A 13,713-nucleotide genomic window follows, 5' to 3' on the forward strand; every position below is an offset into this window, starting at 1 on the left:
CTCAACCCAACTCCTCTCATTCCTCCAAGAAAGACGACAGCTCAGCAAAAACACTGCTTCTGATGCAGTTATTTGATGTAGAGTTTGGCTTGCCAACAAAAAGGGCTTTGTGCAAGGGAGCCAGGGGAGGTTGGTCCAGCGACAACAGCTGTTTGCCCTGTGTTTGACTAATGTTTAGGATGCTGCTCTGACTGCGTCTGACCCAGAGGCGCTTTGGAAGGAGCAGCAGGCTTGTTCGCCTTCACTGATGGCCTCAGGGTTGTGTGGGTCTCTGCTGGAAGACGTGTTCTGGCCATGCTTCTGCTGTGGAGACGAACTGAGCAGGGCCACCACGACGTGCTTTGGCATATGGGAGCGCTGTGGGGTTTCAGCTGGCGCTGAGTCCACTGCTGCTTGTGCCGCTTGCTGTGGGAGCTAAGGTGTCAGGAGCTGAGAAAATAAATCCTAGCTCTGGCAGAGAGGAGTGGGAGGGTGTCTTAGTCTTTGTTGTGACACCAAGAGGAGTACTGAAGAGTGGTGAAGAGAAGAAGGGTGATAAGAAGAAATAAAGACAGACCCAGATAGTATTTGGGAGCCAGCCAGAGTGTAAACAAATCATCTGGGAGGTGAATTTGGAGTGATATCAAGTGAGGAGAGGCTGTGAATGGATAAAAACAGAAGGTAATTTAAGAGCATGGATATATACTGAGATGAAGAGGAAATGTTATCTTGATCTTAGTGTTTGGAAAACCGTAGGAGGGAAGATGTGAGATGAAATGGAAGAGATGGGTGTATTTTAGTCAAAACATAGAGAAACAAAGCCTTATCTTCCTGGATGGGATGGGTGGATAAAAGGAAGTCATCACAGTATGTGCTTGAAATTTGGTAGCAGGATGGAGAGGGTGTAAATGTGTGTGGTAGGGAGGAGGGATTGTGTATTTATAATTTTGTTAACAGCTCTAACTGTGTCAAAACCACAAGGTATAAGCTAAAGGATTACTGAGCCCAAAGGAATGTGGAGTTTGAATGATAGTCTCACCATTCAAGATTTGCAGAGTGCTGGTTTAAAATCACAGTACAGTGTATAATAATATAAAAATATTTAAAGGAAGTAAGTATGGAACAACTATAAAATATTTTCCTTCAATATATGGTAAAGTTTTCTTTGCCTCCTTTGTCGTGAAGGTGTTTTAACAGACAATTTTTTTATTTTCCTATGTGGAGAAGCTAGTTGCGATGAAGAAATAGTATGTCTTTTACGTACCAATGACTAGTTCCTGTCATTAAAGGTGCAAATCAAAATTTATATGCTTGGCAGATGTTGGAAAGTCAATAGGTCATTTTATTATTGGAATTAGATGGCTGTTTAGTTGAATTTATTCTGTTCTGCTTTGCAGTTGAAAGATGCATGAATGTTATGCAGTCTGGGACTCAGATGGTTAAGCTGAAGAGTGGAACCAAAGGGCTAGTTCGTCTCTTCTACCTGGATGAGCACAGGACCTGCATCCGATGGAGACCATCCAGAAAAAGTGAAAAGGCAAAAAGTAATCTTTTAATATTTCTTTTAATTTCTTGGGCAGTTCAGTATTAGAATGTGAATTACAGAGGGAAAACTGCACAATATTTTTTGGATCAATTAAATAAGTGCATTTTGATGCTTATTTTAAATGTGATGTGATACTTAAATGAAGGTTTTCAAGAGTGAGTAGAGTTTAAACACCTACTAAAAGTCCTGGATTATGAAAGGAAGGGGGGTGTAGTTCAGTCAGATGTCAACATTTTCCATAGGTTTATACGAATTATGAGCAAACTGAAGAGTGACTTGATAACAAACTATGCTGAACTCTTTTCAATGTATACATCACAAATTTAAATACAAACCTAGAAAAGTTTAGATTGAGGTGTCTTAGTCTTAACTGTGATAATTTTCCTTAGGCATTATTACATCTTGAAGTTATTGTGTAGCGTTATTTCTCATTGAAACTGTTCCTGCTGCGCTGTTTTAAATTGGAAATTCAAATTAGTGGTTTATTGAATAAAATAAGGACTAGAAATTCACAGAACTGTCATGGAGGCTTGAGATTAAAAACAAGCAGTTGGGAAGGCTACAGATAGTGACAGTTGATGTTTTTGGGCCAGCGTGTGGTGGCTAAGAGCTGCTGTGCTGAACAGCACAGCTGTTAGGTGCCATGGCATTGGGAGCCGTGTTCCCAAGCACAGTGATGGGTATCCCTCTCTTCCTGCTGTAGAAAGCGCAGCTGTGGTGGGAGCAGTCCCTTTGGAGCCACGCAGTGTTTCATGGATTGATGGAAGGCACTTGGCCTCTGTCTCCTCGTGCTCCCCTTTGAGTAGCCTACAGTCCTCTGATGTAGCAGGGAGCACTCAGAGAGCTTTTCTGTAACCTGCCTGTACCTGCACTGGCCTGCCTTTGAGGCAGCTGTACTGTGCACATGGTGTGGCCAGAGCAAGGATAAGCCTTGAAATCAAAAAGCCCTTTTGGATGTGAAGATGTAATATTAAAAAAAAATTTAATGACTTTTGGCCTGGATAATTCAGAATTGCTTAAAAGCAGAAAGAAATTGGGTGGATATCCAAGCATGTCAATCTTTGTTTTCCCTTTTCCTCACAGTTGTCATCGATTCCATTTACAAAGTCACCGAAGGTCGGCAGTCTGAAATCTTCCACCGCCATGCAGAGGGGAACTTTGACGCCAGCTGTTGCTTTACCATTTACCATGGCAACCACATGGAGTCCCTGGATCTGATCACATCTAACCCAGAGGAAGCTCGCACCTGGATCACAGGACTGAAATATTTGATGGCTGGAATAAGTGATGAGGACTCGCTTGCTAAGCGACAGAGAACACATGATCAGTATCCTTTTATGAGCCTGAGCTCCAGCTTCTGATTCAGTATTTCTGGCTTGCTTTTTAGTGACTTCAGCATAGGGTGTCCTTTTACCTCCTGTTAAGTGACCAAAAACCTTGCCATTGATTGCAATGGAAACTTGAGTTGTGGGTTTGACACAGACACTTACCCGTGCAATAAAACATCAGCTGTGCCTTAGGGACTGGATTAAACACCATCGAAGTCAGGGAATAGTCTTGCATTTTGTTAGTGAAATTCTTATTGAAGGGTCAAAACAGTAATTTCTAAGTTGTCTCAATAAATACTAACCCCAGCATGATTTCAGGATTTCTGTCATCTTCTGTTTGCCCAACTGTGCTTTTATTCTTCTGCTGCAAATTGCAATGTCCCTTAGAAGGCACTGTTTTCAAAATATTGCTAATAGAAAACTTGAATTTGTTAGCCTCTACACAGGTGAAACCCTAACGTTCTGGGGAGTCTTTCAGTAATCTGACTATTAACTCCTGGCCATCTCCATTTCTCTTGGTGTATGCCAGATATCTGTGTATACTTCTCAGCCTCCATTGATTCTCAGGAGCACGAATCTTTAAAGCTTCTTAAATGTTTGTTGTAGCCTAGTAACCAAAATGAACTTCTTGTAAAGGTCATGTCCCATTGAATATTTTCTTGATGTGCTTTCTTTTACAACAGTGCTGACTGGTATGTTAAATACAAATAACACTCAAATAACACTCTTCCCTAAACAAACAAAAAAACCACCCCACAGAACAAACAAACAAAAACCCCCAAAAACAATGAACCCATCTTGTTTAAACTTGTAACCTGTCTCTTCTGCCACACAGAAATCTACAGTGGTCACTTGTAAATACTCCTTCTGGAGACTATATACACTTCAGGTATTTTTTAATTTATACTTTCAGTGTTTAATTCTGATACAAGATAGGCACAGATCCATTTGGGGGATATATTGCATGCTCTCTTGCACACATACTCAGCTTGCTATATTTATCCATGACTTTTCTGGGCTGCTGTATGTTCTCTACTGGTGAAATACCACTTCAAATCTTGTTTGTGTTACCAAATGTGGCAGCTGGGAGACTACAGACAAAATGACCCTGTACCAGTTCCAACTAGTGTAAGAACTTAGTAAAAGCTGCAAAGGGATATATGTGCAAAGAGGGGGTAAAAGGCACTGGTTAGAAAGTGGAGAAGTTCAAACAGAATGAAGGGAGAAGTGGAAGAAGATATCGGAGCAAGCCCAGCAATATTTGAAAACTTAGAGTATGTTTTCAGAGGAGAAGCTAGTAGCAGAAAGGAGAGCACAACAGGGCTGGTATTGTGAACCTAGCTGTAAATAACTGTCATAAACCAGTACTGGTTTTAAGCATTTAAATGAAACTGTAGCAAGGGCAGGAGGAAAAAACTGGTTCAGTGTCATCTCAAACCCATGTAAACCTGCAGAATATCCCAAAAAAGGTTATGTTAGAGGTGAGCCATATGCTGTGTGAAGAATCACCTCTTGTTTTCTGAATTTGACAGGTGCTAGCTTTATTTGATGCCATTTTCCCCTTGTGAGGGTAGAAAGAGCAAATGTATGAGCACTATCCATTTTCTCTGTGCAACTTAGGATTCTATGGGGTTGTTGGTGCCCTGTGGAAGGTGTGGCACAAGGTGAGGGCAGAGATATCGGAGAGAAAGTGGTGGACAAAGAAGTTGTCCAGAGATGGGAAAGTTACAAATATACAGATGAAGGAACTGTGTGACAGTCTTGGAGGAGAGAGAACGGAAAAACAAGAGTGGTTAATTTTTACGAGGTCCTTACAAAAAACACAGGCTGATAATAATGTACTTGAGCTGACTTCACAGTCTTCCTTCTTCCCTCCTCTTGCACTAGATTAACGCTGTCCCTGATAACAGATGGCTATTGAGCTTGATTCCTTTGAGTTGAGTCACGAAACCAGTAGCCCTCAGATATAACTCCATGGAGGTCAACAGTCTTAGTTGCACCAGGTAGGAGGTACAATAGCAAATTGTACCAGAGGGCATGCAGTAGTAAAAATGTTTTGGTTTGGCATCAGTGTGGGGAGAGCCATGTAGATAGCACCAGACCTTTGCCAGCAATGACTTTATTTCATGGTATACCCCAATAGCTCTAATGCAGGCTGTGGGAAGTCTTAATTCAAGTGTTTTGCCCAGAGGCACTGACTTGAAAAAGACATGTTTGTGAAGGGCTCAGTTTTGGGGCTGGTCTTATTTAATATATTTATTGATGATCTAGATGAGGGGATCGAGTGCTCCCTCAGTAAATTTGCAGATGACACCAAGTTGGGTGGGAGTGTTGGTCTGCTTGAGGGCAGGAGGGCTCTGCAGAGGGATCTGGACAGGCTGGATCGATGGGCTGAGGCTAATTGTATGAGGTTCAACAAGGCCAAGTGCCGGGTCCTGCACTTGAGTCACAACAACCCCATGCAACGCTACAGGCTTGGGGACGAGTGGCTGGAAAGCTGCCCTGGAGAAAAGGATCTGGGGGTGTTGGTCGACAGCCGGCTGAATATGAGCCAGCAGTGTGCCCAGGTGGCCAAGAAGGCCAACGGCATCCTGGCCTGTGTCAGAAATGGTGTGGGCAGCAGGAGTAGGGAGGTGATCGTGCCTCTGTACTCGGCGCTGGTGAGGCCACACCTCGAATGCTGTGTTCAGTTTTGGGCCCCTCACTCCAAGAAGGACATTGAGGTGCTGGAGCGTGTCCAGAGAAGGGTGACGGAGCTGGTGAGGGGTCTGGAGCACAAGTCTGCTGAGGAGCGGCTGAGGGAGCTGGGGGTGTTCAGTCTGGAGAGGAGGAGGCTGAGGGGAGACCTCATCACTCTCTACAACTGCCTGAAAGGGGGTTGTGGGGAGGTGGGCGTTGGTCTCTTCTCCCAAGTGACAAGTGACAGGACAAGAGGGAATGGCCTCAAGTTGTGCCAGGGGAGGTTCAGGCTGGATATTAGGAAAAATGTCTTTCCTGAGAGAGTGGTGAAGCACTGGCAGAGGCTGCCCAGGGAGGTGGTGGAGACACCCTCACTGGAGGTGTTCAAGGAACGTGGTGACGTGGCATTGTGGGACATGGTTTAGTGGGCATGGTGGTGTTGGGTTGATGGTTGGACTTGATGATCTTGCAGGTCTTTTCCAACCTTAGTGATTCTGTGATTCTGTGAAGGCTGTATTGAATAATGCTCAGTTCTTCTCCTTGGAAGATGTTAAGGTCCTCTGCTAAGGAGAATTATCCCCCTGCCTAGAAGAGCTGGGGCAGGATCTTGTTCTCCTGAGTTCGAGTCTTGACCCTTAGCTACCTCACTGCTCTGCCTCCCTCCTCTGTGAGGAAATCACCCTCTTGTACCTTTCCTTGACATGTTTGCAGCTGGGTGAAACAGACCTTTGAGGAGGCTGACAAGAATGGAGACGGCCTGCTGAATATTGAAGAGATCCACCAGCTGATGCACAAACTAAATGTTAACCTGCCCCGCAGGAAGGTCCGGCAGATGTTTCAGGTTGGTGGCCTCTAACACGCAGCGTTGTTGTGGTAAGATAGTGCCAGTTACAGTCTATTTCTGGACAGATCCAGAATAGGATCTGCAAGTTGGGACTTCAACTCTGTCCTTTCCAACACCTCACAGACCTTTTCCAAGTCTTACCTTTTTGTAGACAAAGATGCATCAGAACATTGTTTTAACGACATGAACCACATAGAAGACAATTTATTAATACTGCTTTTTCAGATGCATTATTGTTTTCATCTCTGTGAACTGAATTGTTCTATGCTGGCATTGATGGACAATGAAGTTACTCTGTTTCTATTGAAATATTTTTTCATTTCCTTTTTGGAAAATTGTTTAATAGAGACTAGCTTTATGAAAGTAATTAGGTTTTTTTAACAACTTCCTCTTACTTAGCCAGAATAAATTTTTTACTTCTGTTGCCTGAAAACAGTTACCATTTTCCACCAGCTCTGGTGTTTACTGTAGGAAAGGAAAGATAAGCCAAGGACGTAATGGAGAGCAAAATAAAATTTTCTTAACTCTTCGAAAAGAGTACCAGCCAAAAGCTGGTTTGCTATAAAACATCGGGTAATTGTAGAATCTTCTGTGGTCAAAAGTGCTTTCTTTGTCTGGCATAAAATCTGCATTAGAGGTATATCTATGGAATATAAGTTACTCCCCAAATACTTGAGAAGTGTGGAAACTGGTGGGGTTGTGTTGCGGAGGTGAATTTGGGTTGTACTTGTTCCACAAATTAGAGATGTCATTTAAGATATGTAGTAGATATAAAATTATTTAAAATCCCATTCGACACCAGATAGCTGGGAATTATTTCATTCCCAGCTTACTTGCTGTGATCTGAGTTTGTAGCTCAGATGACAGTAGCACTAACAAGGTGTAATGAAATACAGCTACATGAGATCATCGGGTTTTGCTGATATTGTTGACTGCTGCAGGAGAGGCAGAGAGCTGTGACGCCATGTACTGAGAGGAAGAAAATGTCGTTCACTTGGCACTTTTAAAGTGTCTAGTAATGAAGTAGGGTACTCTAGCAACCATCAGCCTTTGTATAATCAGAGGCAATTTTTGGTTAAAAATAAACTGGTTTGTTTATTTTTATTTTGCTGCAGTTGCTGCCAGCCTATACCCGAGTTAATATCCTAGACCTCGCAGGCATGGTTAAAGTTATTGAGGTCAAATATAAAAGGAGTGTTGAGATTTTGTTTACTGTTAGTCATTCAAGGCTCAATCCTAAAGGCCTTACCCCATGAGTAATGCTTTGTGCTGGCAGTTCTATGGGCTTCCAGGACTTAACACAGGATAAAGAGAATGGCAAAGTAACTCCGGGACAAATCCTTGCCCCTACAGCTAGCTACTCTGCACTGTTCTTGTGTTTGATCTGCTCAGGTGGTACTGTTTGCGTGACTTGGCATTACAGTTTTGGACATGGCACAAACAGCCCCTGGCCTGGGAGAAGCACCTGTGGCTCCACAGAGGTGGCCGGGCTTATGAAGCAGTCCAGGTCCTGCATCTGGGAATAGAGCGTGGGGCTGCTACTTCAGTTGTGTGTACGTACTAGGAGTCACTGGTGTAAAGACCAGCTCCTGTTCCAAGACACGCGTCAAAGTTAAGTGGAATGTTTTATGTGAAGGGAAAGTAAAATGGGATCCTTGGAAAGCAAAGCAAGCCAGAGATCTGTTCGTTGCATCTGCTATTAGACAAGCTCCTCTTCTATAGAAGAAGTGAGGTTGGACACCAACTGGAAGAGCTTTCTTCAGCAGGAAGAAATGATAGCAGGATGAGGATACCCTTCATCTGGAGAAGAACTTGTATTTGGTCTACCACTGGAGAGGCAAGCCAACAGGTTCAAAGCCAAGTCAGTGTTAAAAGGACTCTGCACAGAAGGTGTTTTGACCTGAACAGAAGGAAGCACCATTTTTAACAGAAGGCGACTTAGGAATGGTGACGGGTTTTATAACTACAGAGGAAAAAAACTTATGTACAGCTATGAATAATGAAAGATATTATTCATGGGAACAACAGCACATTTCTAAGCATTTATTTCACTTTGTTTCCATTATCTGCTTACAGCCTCAAACTTAGCAAGAGTTGTGGCTTCCCTGAAGTTTGTTTTTCATGGAGACCTACATAATTTTTGACAGCAGTTCTCCAGAATCTCTTGTTTTGAAAATCCAAAGCAATCCTCTTAGGCAGATGTTCACAGTAAAAAGCTTGTATTAACATGTGTTATGTACTGTTTTCTTCTCTTCCTACCTCTGAGGATAAACAAAAACTGCCATCAAGATTGGGGCTATTTGGTATATATTTTGGTGTGGTCTTACTGCTGCTGCAGACTTGTCCCCTCTCAGAGTGCTGACACGGGGCTGAGAGAGTTGCAGTTTGAATTAACGTAAATTTAAGACTGTGATATTGTCCTGAATGTTTTAAAACGTAAGACTTTGTTAGGGGAAGCCACGGGGTGAAATGATTATGTTCCTTGCTATGTTTTAATCCAGACTAACTGCAGGGCATACAGGAGAGTAACAGAGATCAGAATAAAGCCCAGGGTGAGAGCCTCTCTACACGGGAAGCAAGTTCAAAACTGAAGATGGAATTGAGACTTTCATAGAGAACCTGTGTCTTTAGTGTAGTAACTGTTTTCACCAAAAAATCCAATAGATGGTATTATAATTTTGCAGTTATTTTAGCCTACTAGGATTTGAGTCTGAACAGAATCTTGTAGACTAGAATTTATTAAATTTTTGTTCATGTACATAAATCCTGTTCTGCTTTGTTCCCTGAATTCACCTGTGTTTAGCATGCCTATCTGAATGTCTTTACCTCTTAGGAAGCAGACACAGATGAGAACCAAGGAACCCTAAATTTTGAAGAATTTTCAGTGTTTTACAAGATGATGTCCTTACGTCGAGATCTCTACTTATTGCTCTTAAGCTACAGCGACAAGAAGGATCACCTCACTGTTGAAGAACTTGCACAGTTTCTAAAGGTGGAACAAAAGGTATGGGAAATCTAAAGGCTTTACTGTTTTTCAAATATTTCTAGAAAGAGTTTGAACTTTTTCAGACTCTGGTAGAGGAAAGGCAAGTGTAGGGCAATATGGATAATGTTTGTTAATTTATAATGGCATTCAGGTAACATTTACACTTCTTAGTTACGGCTGATTATCATGTGTCTTAGCATGGTTGTTTTCTCTTGCATAGCTTGTCTGGATTGTTTGTTGGTGTTGTGAGGGGATGTTTGTATTTCCAGGAGATGCCTTTCATGAGTAAAGTTCTTGGCAGATATACTCTAAGTTAGGATGATACGTGATATGACTTAAAGCTAGAAACACGTGACAAAATAAGAAGAGCAAACTGATTCTGATTATCTACAAATGGTTTGCCTGTGCATGGCTTAATGCAGTAACATGTTAAAATGTATCTTTGTGTTTGCATATCCTTTCCTGTAAGCAAAGTTGAATCCTACAATATTCTTATATATCCCCGGAGTTTCCAAGTATCAGTATCGGTAGTAATTATAAGGACTGCTGCTTTTATTATTAAGACAGCAGTTTAAATATTGACGAAGAACCACCTCTTAAATGTGACCTAAATCTTGACAAAAATTTTAAGGGAAGATTGCACTTTTTTGATATGATACAAAGATGGATATTGCACCAACCTGGCTGAGGGTGAGGTGTCCAGGATTCTATCCTTTTTTCACCTTCTGCCTTCTTTCCCGATTTTTCTTCAGGAAAGTCTGTTTTCCAGGCATTCTTTGCAGATGTGTGGGTCTTGCGCAAAGAAAATTTTGCATCTGAAGGTTGCACTTCTATCTGAAGCTCCTCAGAGAGAAGCAATTGAGAGAGGTGGGGTTCAGGGAACCACAGGAACAGACACACTGATAAGGAATTAAAAAAAATAAAAATAAAAATGAAAAGAAGCAAAGGTGGGTCAAGATCAGAGATTTTCCCCTGATGTGCTTATGAACAAACTTGCTGAACAAAAAAGCCATTTAACCATTCCTAAATATGTTGCTCCAGTGGAGATTTTCATGCCCATCTTGAAAGAGACTGAATTACTACAAAAATTGTCTGTGGCACCCATGGAGAGAACTTGTACACTGGACAGTGAGGAGCACAGAAGGAGCCTTGTGATCTCTAGGACTTTTGCTTGCTTCTGGCAATTGGTCCTGGGTTGTTTGCTCACCCCGTGCATCCTTGCAGAGTATTGTTCTAAAACAACCTCACGAAAATAAATACTAACAGCCCAACCTACTTGAGCTTCCTGGGTATAGATGCTGTGTTTTGCCTGCAATCATCAGATAATCTCCTGTGCCATTCTGGGATCCTGCCTGCGATGACTGACTGCTTTTTCCAAGTTATCCCTAGCATAAAATCTCAACAGTCTGTGCTGTTTGGTTGCTGAATTTCCCCCTGTTGGCCACTGTGGCAATTCCCTGGTGTGTACGACTCCCCGGTTCTTTCTTCCTCCCCCTTGAAACACAGAGCACTCTCACATCACTGATCTTGCTGTGATAGTCTCAACACACAGATTCCTGCAAGCAATCTGGTCCTGCCAATTCTGCTAATTACGACTTAAAAGCAGAAATGTTTTTATGTTTTTCCCTTTACGCTATTGCCCTCAGTCCTCTGACCTCACTGCTTTTTCCTTTGTTTCCTTTTTAATCACTGTCTTCTACTTGGGTGCCCTTTAGTGTAGCACCCTTGACAGCAGCAGCAGCAAAGTTGACACTGATGAGAAAACAAAGAAATGCTCCAGGGAGGACATGTTCATGGAGATGCTGAAGTGCCCAGGAACAGCTGAAGAGCAGTGGTATGAGAGAGCACTCAGGGACCTGGAGCAGGAAGAAAAACATGTGAAAGAGGCAGGAGAGCTGTCTTTGTGGGTGCGCAAGGACATTATGAAACTACTGATGCAGTAGAAAAAACAAGTTGACTGTCAAGTCTAGCATACTGCATCCTCTTTTCTGTCTACACGCTACTCAAAATGCTGAATGCGGACAGGGCTGCTGGCTACAAATGCTCTGCTCAACATTATTCCAAAAATAAACAATAAAAAGAGTAAAAGCATGATCTCCTGCAGATGAACCTCTCAACAGCGTTGTTTAGAAGCACCTTGCACTTTCTTCGCCTCTTTCCTCTGGTCTTCCCACTTCCCAGTATTAACAGTGTTAGAGCAGGTTTACCCTTTAATGTTTTCAGAACACAGACGTGATAACAACGTCCTCGGGTGAGGCAAGATTGCCTTCAAAAGCTGATAATGGTTCAAATCATAATGCTGCTCTCACATGCCTTCAACCAAACAGCATTTCGTTTTCGCTCCTGTCTGGCTGCTTGGAAATCTGTGGACAGTCTGTCCAACTCCATCTGCTACTCTCTTGGCAAGACTTTTAAACATTCTGCAGCCTGAGGGTAGAACAAAAGGGGTTTGGGTTTTTTGTTAACTTGCTAAGCTGACTTCTTTTTTTAGGAGAACTCCCTGTTGTCTTCACCCCAGAGCTTGCGAATCAGATTATTTCCACTTAGGTACAGTTAAACTCAGCTCATTGCTATTGAACTTGCAACTATATGGCTTCAAATGTCAGAAGAGCAGAAATTAGGCTGGTTTCCTGGAATGGCTCCTGGTTTTGCAGTCCTCTTAGCACAAGTGGCTGTGAAGGGGGGACATCCCTGGATGTCCAGTCACGTCTGCATGCCTGAGGGTTGTCCCTATGGGAGTGCCCTCTTCTAATAAACCAGTATCAATGTCTGAGTTGGTTCTCCCCAGAAACTGATCTTCTGCTAAATGACAGATTGCTTCCACAGCAGGATCTCCAGGCTGTTTTGACTGACAGAGCTTGTCTCGTACTTGTCTTTGGATAGTGGGGCATGGGTGAAATAAGCTTTACAAACATAGTCTTCCCTGTTAAGGAGCAGCTTTGTAGTTGCTGGCCATTCTGGACCTGCATCATAGAGTGAATGGTCGCCTTCTGCCCCTGTCTTGGGAGCCCCATAGCGATGCTGCCCTGTGTTCCGGGGTCAGCCAGCCTGCGGCTGTTGTCTGATTGCTGTCTGTTTTTTCCCTCCTCCTTTCTGCTGTATCCATATCACATCAAATGTGCTGATGGTTTTATGCAGTTACAAGGCTGCTTTGGTGTCACAAACCTGAAATGTTTAGTTTTGGTTTTCTGAGGGCAAGGTTTCCTGTGTGCCTGCTTGCCACCTGCTGTCTTACCACGGATCAATGACTTTGCAATGCAGTTTTCATCTGTCCTGAGAAAAAGGACAGCTCGCTGAGATCTTGCCTCCAGCAGCATTCTCTGCATACTCCAGGAAAGTGCTGCATATTGTATGATGTGCCCTATCGTACTCCCGAGTGACAGGAATCAGATGGAAATGTTAATACTATGCCATCGTATTGGCACCAAACCCCTGTCTTCTAAAACGGCTGCTGCTGTACGCAGCCCGAATGAAAGTGGTGACAAAAATTAATGCCCCTGCTCATTTTAATTGAACTGAAGAGAAAGTAATTTTGTAAGAATTACACCCTCGGAACATGCACATATAATTATGTAAAGCTTTTCCTTCATTACTCGGTATGAGCTAGTGCCTTTTGAGTTAAGCCTGCTTGAGAGTAAGTTTACTCTTATTACTTGTCTACACTAATTATACAGTATCATAGGAGTAACTAGTGATGTGGTGAATAGTGAAAATGTGACAAAAAGTGGTAAGAAGCGGGGATTAAGTACACTTTTTGGAAAAATTAATGTTTTGAAACAACTCTTCCTGCTCTCTTGGAAGAAGTTTTAAAGGGGTATAATGAGACAGTATGTGCCGGGGCATGTTGGTATACGTTAGGCTACGATCTTGAAACATTGTGTACTCGAGGATATCAGGAACCAGTATCCCAGAAGGAATAGGAAATTATAAGAGTATCAGTGTTGGTACATGGACTTTGAAAAGAGGAGGGACTGTGGAGCTTGTTAATATCAGACAAGGAAGACGATACCAGATCATCATGCCTGATCAGTCTTGCTACTTTCCACAAAAAGCCCTTATTGCGGCAATACAAACTCTCAATTGGAAAGCAAGCTGATGCCTTCCTCCCTTTCTCATGCTTACACAAAAGGATAATCAGTATAACTGATTTATGTGGTGACTTGATATGTCATGACATCTTACATCGACATCTTGCACTGAAATTGGAAGAATGTCTTTGCTTTGATTATTTATATTTTGATATTTCTTATAGAATGATTAGCTACGAACAACAAAAGCCTAAACCATTAGAGCACTGTTGACACGCTGGTGGGTTGGCATCCTGTCTAGGAACACCTATTATTAGCATCGC

General features: G+C 42.5%; 1 protein-coding gene across 2 annotated transcripts in view; it reads left to right on the top strand.

Annotated features, from left to right (window-relative positions):
- The window catches only part of PLCH1 (phospholipase C eta 1), a 70,618-nt gene that overhangs the window by 23,606 nt on the left and 33,299 nt on the right, over nt 1-13,713 (top strand). For both annotated transcript variants that reach the window (XM_059822589.1, XM_059822588.1), the window contains exons 2-5: nt 1,377-1,523; nt 2,609-2,852; nt 6,244-6,373; nt 9,210-9,380. In XM_059822589.1, coding sequence (XP_059678572.1) covers nt 1,377-1,523; nt 2,609-2,852; nt 6,244-6,373; nt 9,210-9,380 — 692 coding nt within the window. The remainder of the gene's footprint in view (nt 1-1,376; nt 1,524-2,608; nt 2,853-6,243; nt 6,374-9,209; nt 9,381-13,713) is intronic.

This window comes from Gavia stellata, chromosome 11 (assembly GCF_030936135.1).
Source record: "Gavia stellata isolate bGavSte3 chromosome 11, bGavSte3.hap2, whole genome shotgun sequence".
Taxonomy (NCBI): Eukaryota; Metazoa; Chordata; class Aves; order Gaviiformes; family Gaviidae; genus Gavia; species Gavia stellata.